The sequence below is a fragment of the Brienomyrus brachyistius genome, chromosome 4 (genome assembly GCF_023856365.1).
Source record: "Brienomyrus brachyistius isolate T26 chromosome 4, BBRACH_0.4, whole genome shotgun sequence".
Taxonomy (NCBI): domain Eukaryota; kingdom Metazoa; phylum Chordata; class Actinopteri; order Osteoglossiformes; family Mormyridae; genus Brienomyrus; species Brienomyrus brachyistius.
In genome coordinates this window covers 1,004,049-1,017,941 of record NC_064536.1, presented here as the reverse complement: position 1 = coordinate 1,017,941, position 13,893 = coordinate 1,004,049, and the positions used below count along the sequence as shown (strand labels likewise).

Here is a 13,893-nt window from a genome sequence, read left to right as displayed (position 1 = left end):
GCAATTTCATTTCTTTTTCAGTTTGTGCGCTTTCAATGTGTATCAGCTTTGGTTTGTTGTTCACCATTATCAGCATGGGAAGTCTTGCAATGTGCTCTTTTAAAGTGTCACATATTTAACAGAAAGTTCTCTGTGAAAAGAGCACTTCGCTGTAAGAGGGCTTTTCCCAGTATGACACTTCGGCCCAGGCATCTTCCTGAAAAGTGCGTCTGATGACGTCATCGGCAGTGGTAGACCGAGGGACTTCCCATGTTTGATAAGGTGGTGTGTCTCAGTTTAATGTGTGCTTACATATTGTTATTGACATAAAGCAAGGTTAAATGCATTTATACTGAAAATAACAAGCAATTACCTCAGTGTATACAAACAAGGAGTAATTTCATGCTTTAAATAGACTTCGAACTCGGTTGTTTTCCTCCCATTGCTTGCTCTCTCTGTCTGTGTCTGTCTCTCTCTCTCTCTCTCTCTCTGTCTGTCTCCCTATCTGTCTGTCTCTCTCTCGTTCATGAGCTGAGGAGAGCTACAGAAATACCCATGGGATTGTGTGCATTAGCTGGTCCGGACAGTTAACAGGGACATGCTTGTCACTGGACGCCTGTGAAGAAACCTGCTGACTTTCTCCTCCTCTGTGTCACTAAAATCACACCCTGGACTGGCCCCACCATCTCTCAAGGCGCACAGAAGACATGCATCTAGACTCTTCTCTGTCTTGGCACCAATGCGGTGGAATGAACTTCCTCTAGATATCTGAACAGCTGAGTCATTGTGTGTCTTTAAATGACAACTAAAAACATCCCTCTTTCAGAAGTACTTGGATCAGCACTTCCAGGGTTATTATAAAAAAAATGTATTACCTGCCAATAGAGTTTTAGAGTGATAGTATTCTCAGCCAGGTAAATGTAAATGACGTAAATGTTGCACGCTTTACACTTAGCCCTGAACGCGCTTTACACTTAGCCCTGAACGCGCTTTACACTTAGCCCTGTCCCAGTGCGTGTGATTCCATGGCTGCCCTGCTGTCTTCCTGGTGATCGATAGTAGGCTGAATGGCCTGTTAGTGCTGTAACACAGTGTATTGGATTAAATGCCTATGTTGTACATCTCAAAGGGGAAGAGGAAGCGTGCTTAACACAGAGGTCAGTGAACGCTGATGTATTCTGGTACGCTGGAAATACCACAGTATTCTCAGTGTTTAGGAAATTACCTCCCTCTTGTGAGAGGCTGCAGGCACAAAATGGAGAACTATTCTTGCACATAGTTGTCCATAAAGTCTGTAACGTCATTAGTCACTGGATTTTTCTCCTTGTGAGATTTAGCCTTGAAGAAGCAAACAGTGTCTGAGATCAGGGTCAGGGTGAGATTCCCTATAGGCGCAGGTGTGTATCACTGCATCCATTGAGGCATAATGTGTGTATATGATGGTAAGTAATGATGTGTCAGTTTACAAGGATTAGGAAATGATCATTTAAAAGGCTACAGTATCTCTGTCAAGGCAGTAATTACAGTTTCAGTTTATCTTATTTAAAATGGTTTTGATTTTGAAACAGTTAAAAATACTTTTATTTATGCATATAAGCAATTGTTGAAATATGCTTAAGATGCATTGTATTTACATTTACATGTTGATGTATAAATAAATGTCAATATAAGAAATAAAATAGACACTTGGATTAACTGCATGTAATTCAAATCCATCTAAGTTCTCATTTACAATTTCTGCTGTATTATTTCTGTACAGCGTTCAAGACGAACCACGTGGGTGAAATGTCAGCACCACATCCTGTCCATACACTTCAAAAAGACTTGTCCTCGCTGTCAGCAAACGCGATACCAAGCACACAGAGCGAGATCCATCTGGTTGGGGAAGTGAATGTTTAGCACTTACAATGAAACAGCCTTAGTGTGTTGTGTGTAAAATGTCCATCTCGCTTGTCCGGTGTTTCCTTCGTCGCTCTCTCTTGATGTGGACGTTATCAGTGGGTAAGTCTGCCATCTTTTCTATTCACCTCTTTTCACTCTATCCAGTGTAGAAATGTTTACAGTGTTAGAAATAAATTTTACCGAAATGTATGACCAACCCGAGGTGATATTTATGTTGTTCATAATGGTGTTTGGGGTCCTTGTGGAAAATCCCGAAGCAATATTTATATGCTTATGTTTATATTATTACAGGTACAGTGTGAATAACTCACATCTTTTCTTGCATAACATTCCATTCAGTTCATACTGTTTTTTGTTGTGTGAAAAAAATAAATCAATGTTTATGAATTACAAAGAAGCTCACTTACTGTAAGTTTGCTTTAATCTATTTTGTGGGTCTATTGTCTGTTGTCTATTCTATTGTCTTGCCAGCTTTGGTTTACCTGTAAGTACCAGATTCTGTTTTTTATATAATATGACAATGGCCGTGTTTTATTGCTGATGTTTCATAGTGTTCCTGAAGTTTCCCACTGGACTCTGCTGGCGAGTCGTAAATCGTGCTGTTGGGGAATCAGCTGTTCTGTCAGGGACAAATGACACCACTCGGGTAACAACTCTGCAGTGGAAGAAAGATAAAATTATCATGCAAAGGCTTAATGGAAATATAACTTTCTATAACCAAGCCTATGAAGGGAGACTCACCCTGAGTGAGGGAAACGGGTCTCTAACCATCAACCCTCTGATAAAAAGCGACACTGGAGAATATACCTTTGAATCCCTCCCACCGCCATGGCCATCAGAGACACATGTGATACAACTTAATGTTTATGGTAAGAAAACGTCACAGAACCCCACATCTAACTGTCCTGTGAGCTTCTGGGAGCAGGGATAGGTTTGCTAGCAGAATATACTGTGTATTTATATATCTATGAACAGTGAAAATAGGGCTGGTACATTAGCTATTGCGGTTTGAAGAATCGGTTCATGTCTCTGTTGGTCGTGTGAACAGACAGAATCGTGTCTGTGGAGATGGACTCGCAGGTGAGCTACAGCCCAGACAACAGCACCTGTACCGTGACTCTGAGCTGCACGGTGAATGGCAGCGTGGTGAAGCTCTCCTGGTCTAAAGACCATGAGAAGATCCCTGATGCGGAGGGGAATGAGACCCTGGTGGTGACTCCCACGGCTGGAGAGGAGCTCTATTCCTGCACGGCCTCCAACCCTGTCAGCTCACAGACCGCGAGCCTGGGGGTCTCCTCCTGTCAGACACACGGTACGGTGAGGGGAAGAGTCACGGCTCCTTATGAATCTGTGTCAGACTCAGACTCCTTGCATCCATCTTGACTCCCAGGCACATGCCTCTACAGCAGGACTCACTAATGGCTGATAGATTCCTTACTGAACATGGACATTCATTTATAACTAGAATGTTAAACATTACAAGACTTTGTTAGCAAATAACCAGTGCATGTAGGTCTGTGCAGTGTGGTTCTTTTTTAGACACCGGAGGTCTGTATTTTAAAACTATATTACTTTTGTAATTAATAGTTGCCATTTATATTATTATAGTTCCCCTGGATACCAGCATATATGTGCTTGCTGGCACTGGAATTCTGCTTCTGCTGATACTGGCGATCATAGGACGCATCTTCCAAGTCAGAGCCAAGAGGGAAGGTATGAGGGGGAAATGGGAACAGGGCAGGACCTGCAGGTCAGCTGAAGGGTTTGGCTGAACTCTGTTTTGTATCCCATACAGCTCTGATTATGTGATCATACGTTTTTTCATTTCCTCTCATAGTAGCAAAAGAAAGTCCAGTGTATGCTGAAGTCAACAAGCGGCATTTGAGAGTAAGTAGGACACGGGTGAGGAACGTGACTGCTTTGGCAGTTATTAAAGCGCAACTGGGGGCTCAGTTACCAAAGCAGCATACGCACAAAAGACGCCTGAAATATGCGAATGCAACTTTTACACAAAATCCCGTATTCATGAAGCAAAACTGGGCAGAGGAATGCGTATATTTAAGACAGCAGCAGGAGTGAGAAGCACAAATCGGGAAAACGTGAAACCCACTGTAAAGTAGGGAAATGCAGGGAAACCAGTGAATGACCACACATTTGTCATCAATTCCAGCAAACGGCACCTTTATCTGCAAAACAATAAATAAAAAAATGCGAACTAGGATTTATTGATCCATTTCTGCGTGTAAGCCAGAGACGATGGAGTTAAATTTAAATTACTGTTTCAAATATTAGGTCGTCACCTCTTTCCATGAATTAAAAATATCTGTAATTATCAAGTTGAGTCACTTCATTGTCATTTCACACACGCAGTTAGGATCGGCGTCATGGGGGGGGCGGGCTTTGGCAGGCCATGCCCCCCCAAATTAACAATTTTTTCAATTATAGGTGTTCATTCTAAAAGAAATAAGCCAGTCTGCTCTGTCGATCTCTAGCTGGGGATCATCTGCCTGTCCAGCGCTCTGTCACCCTGCGTCAACAACTATCACCCTCAGCTAGCGCTGGGCAGTAGGCCTATATTGAATTTTTATGGTATATCGATAAATATTAAAAACGAGATATAGGATGACATAATAACTTTTATTTTCATATACTTTAATTGTGTGCTTTAGGGCTCGATTGAAGATTTTTAATAGAAATGAAAAGTGTTCCAGGGAAGGCATGGTGGTGCAGTGGTTAGCACTGTTGCCTCACACCTCTGGGACCCGGGTTCGAGTCTCCGCCTGGGTCACATGTGTGTGGAGTTTGCATGTTCTTCCCATGTCGGCCTGGGGTTTCATCCGGCTGCAGCTAATTGGAGTTACTAAATTGCCCATAGGAGTGCATGTGTGAGTGTGATGGGCTGCCCCCCCATCCTGGGTTGTTCGTGCCCGTTGTTTCCGGGGTGGGCTCCGGACCCCCCGCAACCCAGTAAGATAAGTGGTTTGGAAAATGGATGGATGGATGGATGGATGTCAAAGTATTCCTTCCTGGTTGCATCCATCCATCTATCCATTTTCCAAACCGCTTATCCTACTGGGTCGCGGGGGGTCCGGAGCCTATCCCGGACTTCCTGGTTGCAAAGAAAGCAAATTCAGTTAACAGCATCTCACGGGGAAGATGATGGTGGGGCAAGGTATAGAATCATTGTTACTTGGTTCACTTTATTTTTAACCATTGACAAACAGCTCACACATCATAAATATTTTAATTTGCAAAACTCATTCAGTTTTTTTTAAATATGTCTGTGTATTGCTATTCTGCTATTCCTAAAAATATTGAAATATGGCTTTTGGTCCATATTCCCCAGCCCCATGTCCGTCAGGCTTGTTTCAATTTAAAATTTGCAATTATACCTGCAATTATATGTAAATGTGGTATATGACATTAATTGCTAAGGTGTGCGATTTAAAAAGTTTAACATACATACATTCCTTACTTATAATACTATAATACTTATAATATTATAATACTTATAATAACTATATATATTGTACTTGCTTGCTAGTAGTGTTTGTTTTAGAAATGAATAATCTGTACATCACAAATTAATCTATTGAACAAATATTCAAATGTGGATGATTCTCATGATCTTGAACATTTTCCAAAAAGAAATTTTACAGTGAAATGCAGTATTTTTGTGTTAATATAGATTATTACAGAAAAAATGGTAATATTACAAAGCTGATTAACTACTCCAGGGGCAAAATCAACAGTTTAAACAATGAAGTTGTGTAATTTGAATATGTCTAATATTAAAAATCAGGGCAAAGTCATGTGTTATCGTAATATAAACATTTGTGTGTTAGCTAGATAACACACAGTTTCCACATTTCAGTGCCCAAACCTCTCCTCAGGGGCACCTCAGCCATTCCATGCATTCATTAAATTTCACCACAAGCTCACTTACGTAACCTAATTAGTTAAATAACATGATGAGGTACTAATGAGTCAAACATTGTATGTTAATAATTAATTGAGCAAACAAATCGGGATCTTGGTTACTATAAAAACTGTGGTGACTTTAGGAGATGTTTTGAAATAGCTAAGATAACACATTTTGACAAATTTAATGTCATAGTTTTACACCAAAATTAAAATAATAAAAACATAAGAAAAGAACCGACTGTGCTGTTTGCACAAGAATTTCCCTCTGGGATAAATAAAGTTCATCTAATCTAATCTTATTCATTTTGACTGCCTAAGATTTCTGAACGGTACTCGGTGTCTGTGTGTGTGTGTCTGTGTGTGTGTGTCTGTGTGTGTGTGTCTGTGTGTGTGTGTGTCTGTGTGTGTCTGCGTGTGTGTGTCTGTGTGTGTGTGTCTGTGTGTGTGTGTGTCTGTGTGTGTCTGCGTGTGTGTGTCTGTGTGTCCATGCCTTCGCTATATGGGGAAAAAAAATCAATGCATATATTCCAGCGCAATTCTAACACTAATCCTTTATAACTCTGGTCTAACACAATGTGTGTTTTTTGTGCCTAGGACATTGGCTCGAGACAGACTTCACCATCTGTAAATATGTCCACCTGCTATGACGTTTTGCAAAACACATCTGTAAGTGAAACAATATGCAGAAATCTCTAGACTTTTGCATGCTTCATACTCAAAGATATTAAATGAATTGGTGAAAATATGAAGAAATTAGTGCAAATTAAAAGTACAAAATAAAAGTGAGATAATTAGGAGTTTACAGGTACTTTTAGTGCAATTCTTACAACTGATTGACGCTGCCATGAAACTGGGCTGACGCTTTGGGTCTCCTTTCCATTCAAATGCTGCTTTCTTGTTGCTCCTACACAAAAACTACTATAAAACGTTTTTCCTTGGGACATCATATAATTCAGGCTCTCGGTATTTAGGTATCATTTTTAAGTGTTTGAGTTGGAGTTGTGTACAAGCGGCAGCAGGAAACATAGTGGTTAGTCAAAAGACAAGTCGGCCGTGCTCTCTGTTCTGCCTAACCTATTTATGAATGTGTCAGGAAATAAACTGCTGCATGAAGGTTTTCAAGTAAACAGACTAACAGTGGGCATCTTGGAGTCCACTTGCAGCCTACACTGAAAAGAGAAAAACGCATGACAAAAGACTTAATTATTTTAGATTGAATCCAGTGTAGGTTCTTTTGAAATAGTAACTGGATTTAGTTAAAAATTGATTTGCAGTGCGAAGGTATATGTATAGCAATGCGATGATTTTTGTATTCAGCCCAAGCTGATTTACTGCAGATCATCACAGCCTCTTTGGTGGCTCATCGGACAGTTAGAAATGTTTAATAATATGGAAGTTAAGCAGAACTTGGACACTTTTAAGGAGATTTGATGTATGAATAGAGAATAATAACCTTGGATGATTTCATTTGTTTTATTACAGAGCTATATTTACCAAAAGCAGATCTAATGTTTCTCTTTTGTGATGTTGAAGTAGCTTAATGTGGTTACTTTTTCCAGGATATTGGTTCTAGACAGGAAGCAACATGTGGGGATGTATCTACCTGTTATGAGTTATTGAAAAGTCCATCGGTAAGTGAAAAGCAGTTTGCAGAAATCTTCTGACTGACACATTGGTCATACAAAGCTAAATACAGATTAAGGCAGATGATGAGAAAGAGAGGAGCACAATTAAATAAAAGCAGTGTCACGAAAGCAGTGTCACGAAAGCAGTGTTTATTCTCAGGTTCACACCATTTTTTAATAGATATATACAGTTCAAATCTCATAAATCACAGATTGACAAGACATTTTCCATCACTGCACCTCCCTGCTTTTATGTAATTCAGCATAAACTCTCTAAACAGCTTTTTCATTTTGTCTGAAACAGGTCGTCCCTCCTGGAATATCAACGGTATATGAAACTGTGAAATTTGTCCACGGCGCCCCACCGGCTGCAGTAACCCAACTTCTTTAGAAAAGATCTTCCCACTGACAGTCAGCGCTGTATTTACATTCACTTCCTTTGCCGACCCTTTTGCCAACAAGGACTTTATATTCACTCATCGCAAATTTACAGGATTTGAACTAACAACCTCTAAGAGCTCTCGCTGCCTGATTTCAGCTGGTTTGTGTTATATAAATGTATCAACACCGGCATGTTTTGCGGCTGCTGAAGGAAGAAACCCACAGTGACTGTGAGTTCTTCTGAAATAGGAACAGAGCTCAGTATGTCAGTTTGAATGGGAACATGTAGATTATTTTCAAAACCTTATGTTTGTGTAATATGTTCGTTTTGGAAAAAATTACCAGGTTATTGTAATCTATTTAAATGTAACTTAATAAATGGTTTTTAACCATTTCTGTAAGCTTCTGTATGGCTGTTGGTCTAAAATCCTTTGCAGTATTAAAAGAGGAGCGTATATGTTAGTTCATTTGTCATTCTCAGTTTTTAAAATGGAATAACATTTCAAAGCCTACCTGTAAATGGGACTGATCTGCTGTTGTGTTTATATGAATCTGACAAAGTACATTTTCTGTAATTATATATTTATTCAAGGAATAATGAACCTAACCACAGTGAGTGGATAAAGAATGTCATGGTGACCCTAAAAACTTGGCTACCCAGAGATGCTGAGAATGAAATGCATTTTATTTATTTATTATCTATTATTCTCCTTTCATCCTCTCCTTCGTGTGTTGCCCTTGTCTTGTTTATAGCCTCTGCACTTTATGTATATATACTGCACTGTGGTTCTGGGGAACATTATTTCATGCCAAAGTTTGACTGGCAGATGTGGACCCTTCGCTGGCCGAGGAATCGTGGCAATGGTGGCGAAGGAGAAGAGGGGATGGTTTCTCACGAATTTGCTGTTAAAAGTACTTAAAAGGTCTGGACAAAGCAACACAGAATGGCTGAGGAACACAGGGAAGTTACGCTAAGGACATTAAAGCACATGACAGAACACATACTAGGCACTGAATTTATTTCATAAGTTACTGAACATCCATCCAGCAAGTCCAATTAGCTTCAGCATGTTTTTGGACTGTGGGGGGAAACCGGAGTACCCGGAGGAAACCCCACGACGACATGGGGAGAACATGCAAACACCACACACATGTGACCCAGGCGGAGACTCGAACCCGGGTTCTAGAGGTGTGAGGCAACAGTGCTAACCACTGCACCACCATACCACCCCCTTACTGAAAGTATTTCCTAAAAAAGTAGAGCTACTAAAATAAGAGCAACTAAGAAAACACAGTTTGTGTGATGAGTTCCCTTGTTAGAACCTGCAAAACACAGACAAAAAGAATTAATGACATGCTGCTTTCAGATATTACATTCTAACGCAGAACGTAGTTTATGCTGACGTGAATTGTGTGCGTTTCCTAGTGGCTACAGATGAGGGATGAATAATAGCTGCCCGTTACCTTTATTCTTAACCGCACAGTAGTCTTTGATAGCGATGCTGCTGCTGTTCGAGCTGGCAAAGATGCTGCAGACGCAGGAAATTGATTCTCCCTCAACGAAGATGTAGAGGTCGGGAGAGCTGCTCTTCTTGGTCTCTGGGCATTTGGAGGCGTCAGATGGAATGTTGCACTCTGCCTCCACCGAGTGGTTGTTGAAGGTAACGCATGACACTTTCACGAAACAGTCGGTCGCATTCAGCACCTTCAGCTTCGGCTTTTTGATCTTTTCTGTTAAGAGACAAAGAACGGATTATCTAAAGGACCGCCCGTACAATTAGGAAATAAAGTAAGAAGTTTACGATGCCTAATGATATATAAACATACCACTAGCTGTGCAATATTCCAAAATATCTTGACAAAAATTGATCTTTTTACGGCAGCATTTTGCTAATTTGTCATAAGAAATAGAGGCTTATGTTCTGTTAATATTGAAGGAAAGAAACATCTGGCATTATTGAACATGATCAGTAAAAAAGTCTCACATACCAACCACAATGAGTTTTATTTCTTCAATTGTTTGATACGATGTATTTATTAATGTAACTTTATAATTCCCAGTATCATTTACGCTTAGGTTGAAGATCTGAAGGGTTCCATCTGTTTTACTCAGCTGAAACTTATTTTTCTGTGGGTAGGTAAGGTCTCCTGGATGATTATAAAATATGAGGATTGTTCCATTGCGGTGCCATTGAATCTGTGTAGGGTTTAGAAGAGGGGATCCGTGGCGTAACCATGCCGATTCACTGACAGCGCCATATATGGTTTTTGTTGTACCAAGTGCTATAATGATAAAAAAAAAAAGTTATTAAAGTAAGTAAACAAAATTTATTAATAAAACACTTTTAAAACATCACAAGCGCTGTACAGAGTTTAAAATATAAAAAAATTAAAGAAATACAGAAACACACATCACATAAAATCAGAAGCCATGGAGGTACCCCTAATATGGATGGGCAGACTGTCCAAAAGCTTACGTGCTGCAGTACAGAAGCACAATCACCCTTCGTTTTTAACCTTGTCCTAGGAACTGCCAGAAGAAACTGCTCTGGTGACCTCGTGGATCTCAAGCCGGTGTATGTGCAAAGAAGATCGATTATAAAAAAGGGGCTAATCCATGCAGAGATTTAAAAGTAAACAGTAAAATCTTAAACTGGATCCAGAACTCCGCCGGAAGCCAATGCAGGGAGGCTAGTACAGGTGAAATGCGATCCCTCTATTTTTACCAGTCAATAGGCAGGCAGCTGCGCTTTGCACTAATTGTAAATGTGTTACGTATGACTGACTCACACCGTATAATAGTAATCCAAAAGGGATGTGATGAAAGAATAACTTTCTCAAAATTGTGAAAGGAGAGAAAATATTTTATTCTAGAAATCATCCTTAAATGATAAAGCTAACTTTGACAACGGCAATTTATCGAATTGAAATGCTTGGTCAAAGTTGACTCAAGGATTTTTACTGTATAGTTTAACATATGGTGCCGAAGAGTGTATTTCGGCAAAACTGCTATTGTCACGTCCTGTGTCGCTCGGTTCCGTTCTGCTCCTGTTTCACCAACAGACTTCTCCCCTGCTGGCTGTCCCGTATCCCAAATCATCCATGACTGTCCCTCATGTATCCCTCATTATTACTGATATAGCCCCCCACCTGTGCCCTATCATGCTAACCCTCTGGGGTCCACCATTCCCACCTGTAACTACTGTATATGTCCCTCTTCATCCTGTGTTCCCCAGTCCAAACATTGTCACCCCCCCATAGATCCATGTAAAGACCCCTTTATGATTTTCTTGACCGAATGGCTGCATTTGGGTTTTTTTTACTCTTCCTTGCTTTAAGTAAGAACTTGTTTAGAAGTTCTTGTGGACCAAGTGAAATAATTTTTGTTTTTCTGTTATTTAGCTGCAAAACATTTTCAGTTTGTTTACATCCAATAGACAATCATGAACGCAAGTCAAAAAAGCTGAGTGTTACGATCCGGTGAACGCGGGTAAGTCGAAAGGGCAGGCAAGCAGGCAAAGTCGGGCAAACGGTGATTTATTGGGAGGATTGGGAACAGGAAACATCGGACACCAACTAACATCAATGACAGACAATGAACTGAGGCAAGACGGGGACTGAAATAGACCAAACAACAGGGTACAGCTGGGTACAATCAGGGAAGCACACGCGAATAATCAGGGGGGCGTGACACACACATGGATAATCAGGGGGGCGTGGCACACACATGGATAATCAGGGGGGCGTGGCACACACGGATAATCAGGTGGGCGTGGCACACACATGGATAATCAGGGGGGCGTGGCACACACATGGATAATCAGGTGGGCGTGGCACACACGAGGATCGTACGAGCTGGGCGTGACCCTGAGTCTTTCTGTTTTAGTACAAGCTGGGTATCATCCACATAACAATGAAATTAAATATCGTAATATCGAAATATGTTCCTCGAAAGTACCATATATGTTAAGAATTAGAAAAGGTCCCAAGATGGATTCTTGAGCTACCCCCCCCCCCCCACCTGATAGGAGCAACAGAGGAAAATTGTTCCCATTATTAACAGAAAAAGTTAAAATTAAACCCTTTTAGCACAGCATCTTGGATACCAACATAGGCCCTAATGTTCCAGGTGCCCAATCAAAATTACAGAGCCCCTAAGAGGTCAGGCTGGATTTAAAAAAAAAAAAGTGAGTTCCCCCACAATAGTTTTGCGTTCCCTCCCTGCCACTGGCAAACGCGCACGTGCTGTGAGAGTCAAGTGTAAATCTTAGAAAACCACCAGGACCAGCACTCTGTAGAATGTACACACACGGGAGCACCCAAGTGCAGTATGTTCAGCACACTTAACATTAACGTTTAGATTTATACATTTAGCAGAAGCTTTTGTCCAAAGTGACGTGCAAGACTGTTTAGTCTTTTTACGGTGTTTTCTGACATCATTCTGCCTGACATGTGGACACTGGAAAAAGGACTTTTTAATTTCACTGCTAAGTGAGCCAAATGCAGCCCAAAATAGTAGATGAATGTTATTCTGGGGCTGGGGAGTTTGGGCCCCATGAAAACATACGATATTGCGCCTCCAACCCACACTGATATAATTATGTTCCAGATTAATTAGGGGCCTTGGAATCAGCCTAACTTTCCCTTCCTTTACTTCTCCCCGGATCTTGGGTACAGGGCAGTGCAGACCTCAAAAGGAAGGCATCATTTGGGCAGGCTGAGTGTGAAGTTCGATGGGATGCCAATACACCTCTGGCCAGATACACACACATAAGACAAACGTCATACGTAACTTTGTTAGAGGAAGTGCTCAGGAAACCCCGTGTGGTAGGAGGAGAACACGTGCACTGCACACACTTTCAGAGCGAACGGACAATGCGAACCCCAAATCTGTACATTGTACTATTTCAAAAGTTAGGTACTTCTAAAGCACTTAAAATAAAAGTCAAAATGTTATGATTAGATTTTCAAGGTATAAAACTCAGAGCCAGCCCAGATGTAAATTGTTTCAGCAATAAGACTCTTAGCTACATTAGGTTCTTAAGGCAATCTGAAAATTTTCAAATCAACTTATCACTTTTGTCTTTAAACAAAGTGCTTTCTTTCATTTCATAATATGGAAAGTGCCACAATCACATCTTATCACAAATTTAATCTGGAAAAAAATATATTATTTTTTGATTATATATGAGTAATCACACACATTAAATGACACGAGAAATTGTTTCGTTTTAGACAGCAGCCCTGTCTCTTTCCCTAGTCTTGTGTGCTTCATGAGTCTTCATGTGTTTCCCTGCCTTCCTGGTCACTCCCTGGTTGAATGGGCTAAGTCTGCAGTTGTGATCCAAGCATCTCTCCCCATTGTGGGTCTGAGACCTGGACAGGGGTCAGTTTCCTTAGTCCTCGTGCTTTGATCTTCCTGCTTTTGTAGACCTCTTGCGCTTCCTGTTCTGTTTAGTTCTGTTCGTAATAAAAACTCCGCGGTGTCTTGAAGCTGCACCATGGACCCTCCCCATCGTGCCGCATTTTTGTCACAGGGTACACGTTTAGAAAATTTTGTTAGTTTGCCTGTAATTACTGAAACTTTGACTTACCTGACTTGTACGATGATGCACACAAGAGACACAGCAGCCCTAAGGTGATGGCAGCCATCTTTTTTTTCGGAAAGGAAGGAAGAGGCGCACTTGAAGGTGCTTGACATTTGACAAGAGGTCCTGAAACACTTTATAGAAACTCACTGCTTAGCCTGTCTGGCCCAGGTGCTTTTCCAGTTTACAACCCACTAACAGTCTTCAACACTTCTTCTCTAGATATGGAACATTAAGAATAAGTTTCTGTTCCTGTGATGGAGAGAGAAGGTTAAGGGAAGAGAAAAGGGAATCTGAGTCTGAGGAATCCTGTTGTAGCTCTGAGCTATACAATTTTTCATAGAGATTTTTAAAAAAAGCGTTATTAATAATTACGCTATCAAAGGATTGTGTACCATAACTGCATATGATTTAGGGGATAATTTTATAGTCTGATTTTTTCTTTGTTAAATAAGTCAAGTATCTCCCTGCTTTATCTCCCTGTTCATATAATC

At 40.6% G+C, this 13,893-nt stretch overlaps 2 protein-coding genes across 10 annotated transcripts in view; one reads left to right on the top strand and one right to left on the bottom strand.

Annotated features, from left to right (window-relative positions):
- The first annotated feature begins 1,172 nt into the window (after positions 1-1,172).
- The window catches only part of LOC125740489 (CD48 antigen-like), a 74,091-nt gene continuing 61,370 nt past the window's right edge, over positions 1,173-13,893 (top strand). For 2 of the 8 annotated variants that reach the window (XM_049011711.1, XM_049011709.1), the window contains exons 1-3: positions 1,173-1,421; positions 1,739-1,980; positions 2,433-2,750. In XM_049011711.1, the coding sequence (XP_048867668.1) occupies positions 1,917-1,980; positions 2,433-2,750 (382 nt within the window). In that variant the 5' untranslated portion in view covers positions 1,173-1,421; positions 1,739-1,916. Of the gene's footprint in view, positions 1,422-1,738; positions 1,981-2,432; positions 2,813-2,929; positions 3,194-3,489; positions 3,595-3,718; positions 3,769-6,399; positions 6,472-7,364; positions 7,437-7,734; positions 8,206-13,893 lie in introns of those variants that run through there. The other 6 variants (XR_007397634.1, XR_007397633.1, XM_049011708.1 and 3 more) reach the window with 5 other exon arrangements.
- Positions 7,557-13,543, bottom strand: LOC125740513 (uncharacterized). Of its 2 annotated transcripts, none has more exons than XM_049011763.1 (4): positions 13,406-13,543; positions 9,801-10,094; positions 9,276-9,542; positions 7,557-9,134 (listed from the first exon to the last, which is right to left on the bottom strand). In XM_049011763.1, exons 1-4 carry the CDS (start codon positions 13,461-13,463, stop codon positions 9,061-9,063), a joined length of 693 nt encoding a protein of 230 aa, XP_048867720.1. In that variant the 5' UTR covers positions 13,464-13,543; the 3' UTR covers positions 7,557-9,060. The 2 variants fall into 2 exon arrangements, with proteins under 2 accessions (XP_048867720.1, XP_048867722.1); XM_049011765.1 differs by having other exon boundaries at positions 9,294-9,542.

What these genes read in the sequence shown, in the direction of transcription:
- LOC125740513 (XM_049011763.1), bottom strand. Translation starts at nt 13,463, where the DNA reads ATGGCTGCCATCACCTTAGGGCTGCTGTGTCTCTTGTGTGCATCATCG. An exon ending in AATAAAACTCATTGTGGTTG is followed by an intron (nt 9,543 to 9,800) that starts GTATGTGAGACT and finishes GTCTCTTAACAG; the next exon opens with AAAAGATCAAAAAGCCGAAG. An exon ending in CTGTGCGGTTAAGAATAAAG is followed by an intron (nt 9,135 to 9,275) that starts GTAACGGGCAGC and finishes TGTGTTTTGCAG; the next exon opens with GTTCTAACAAGGGAACTCAT.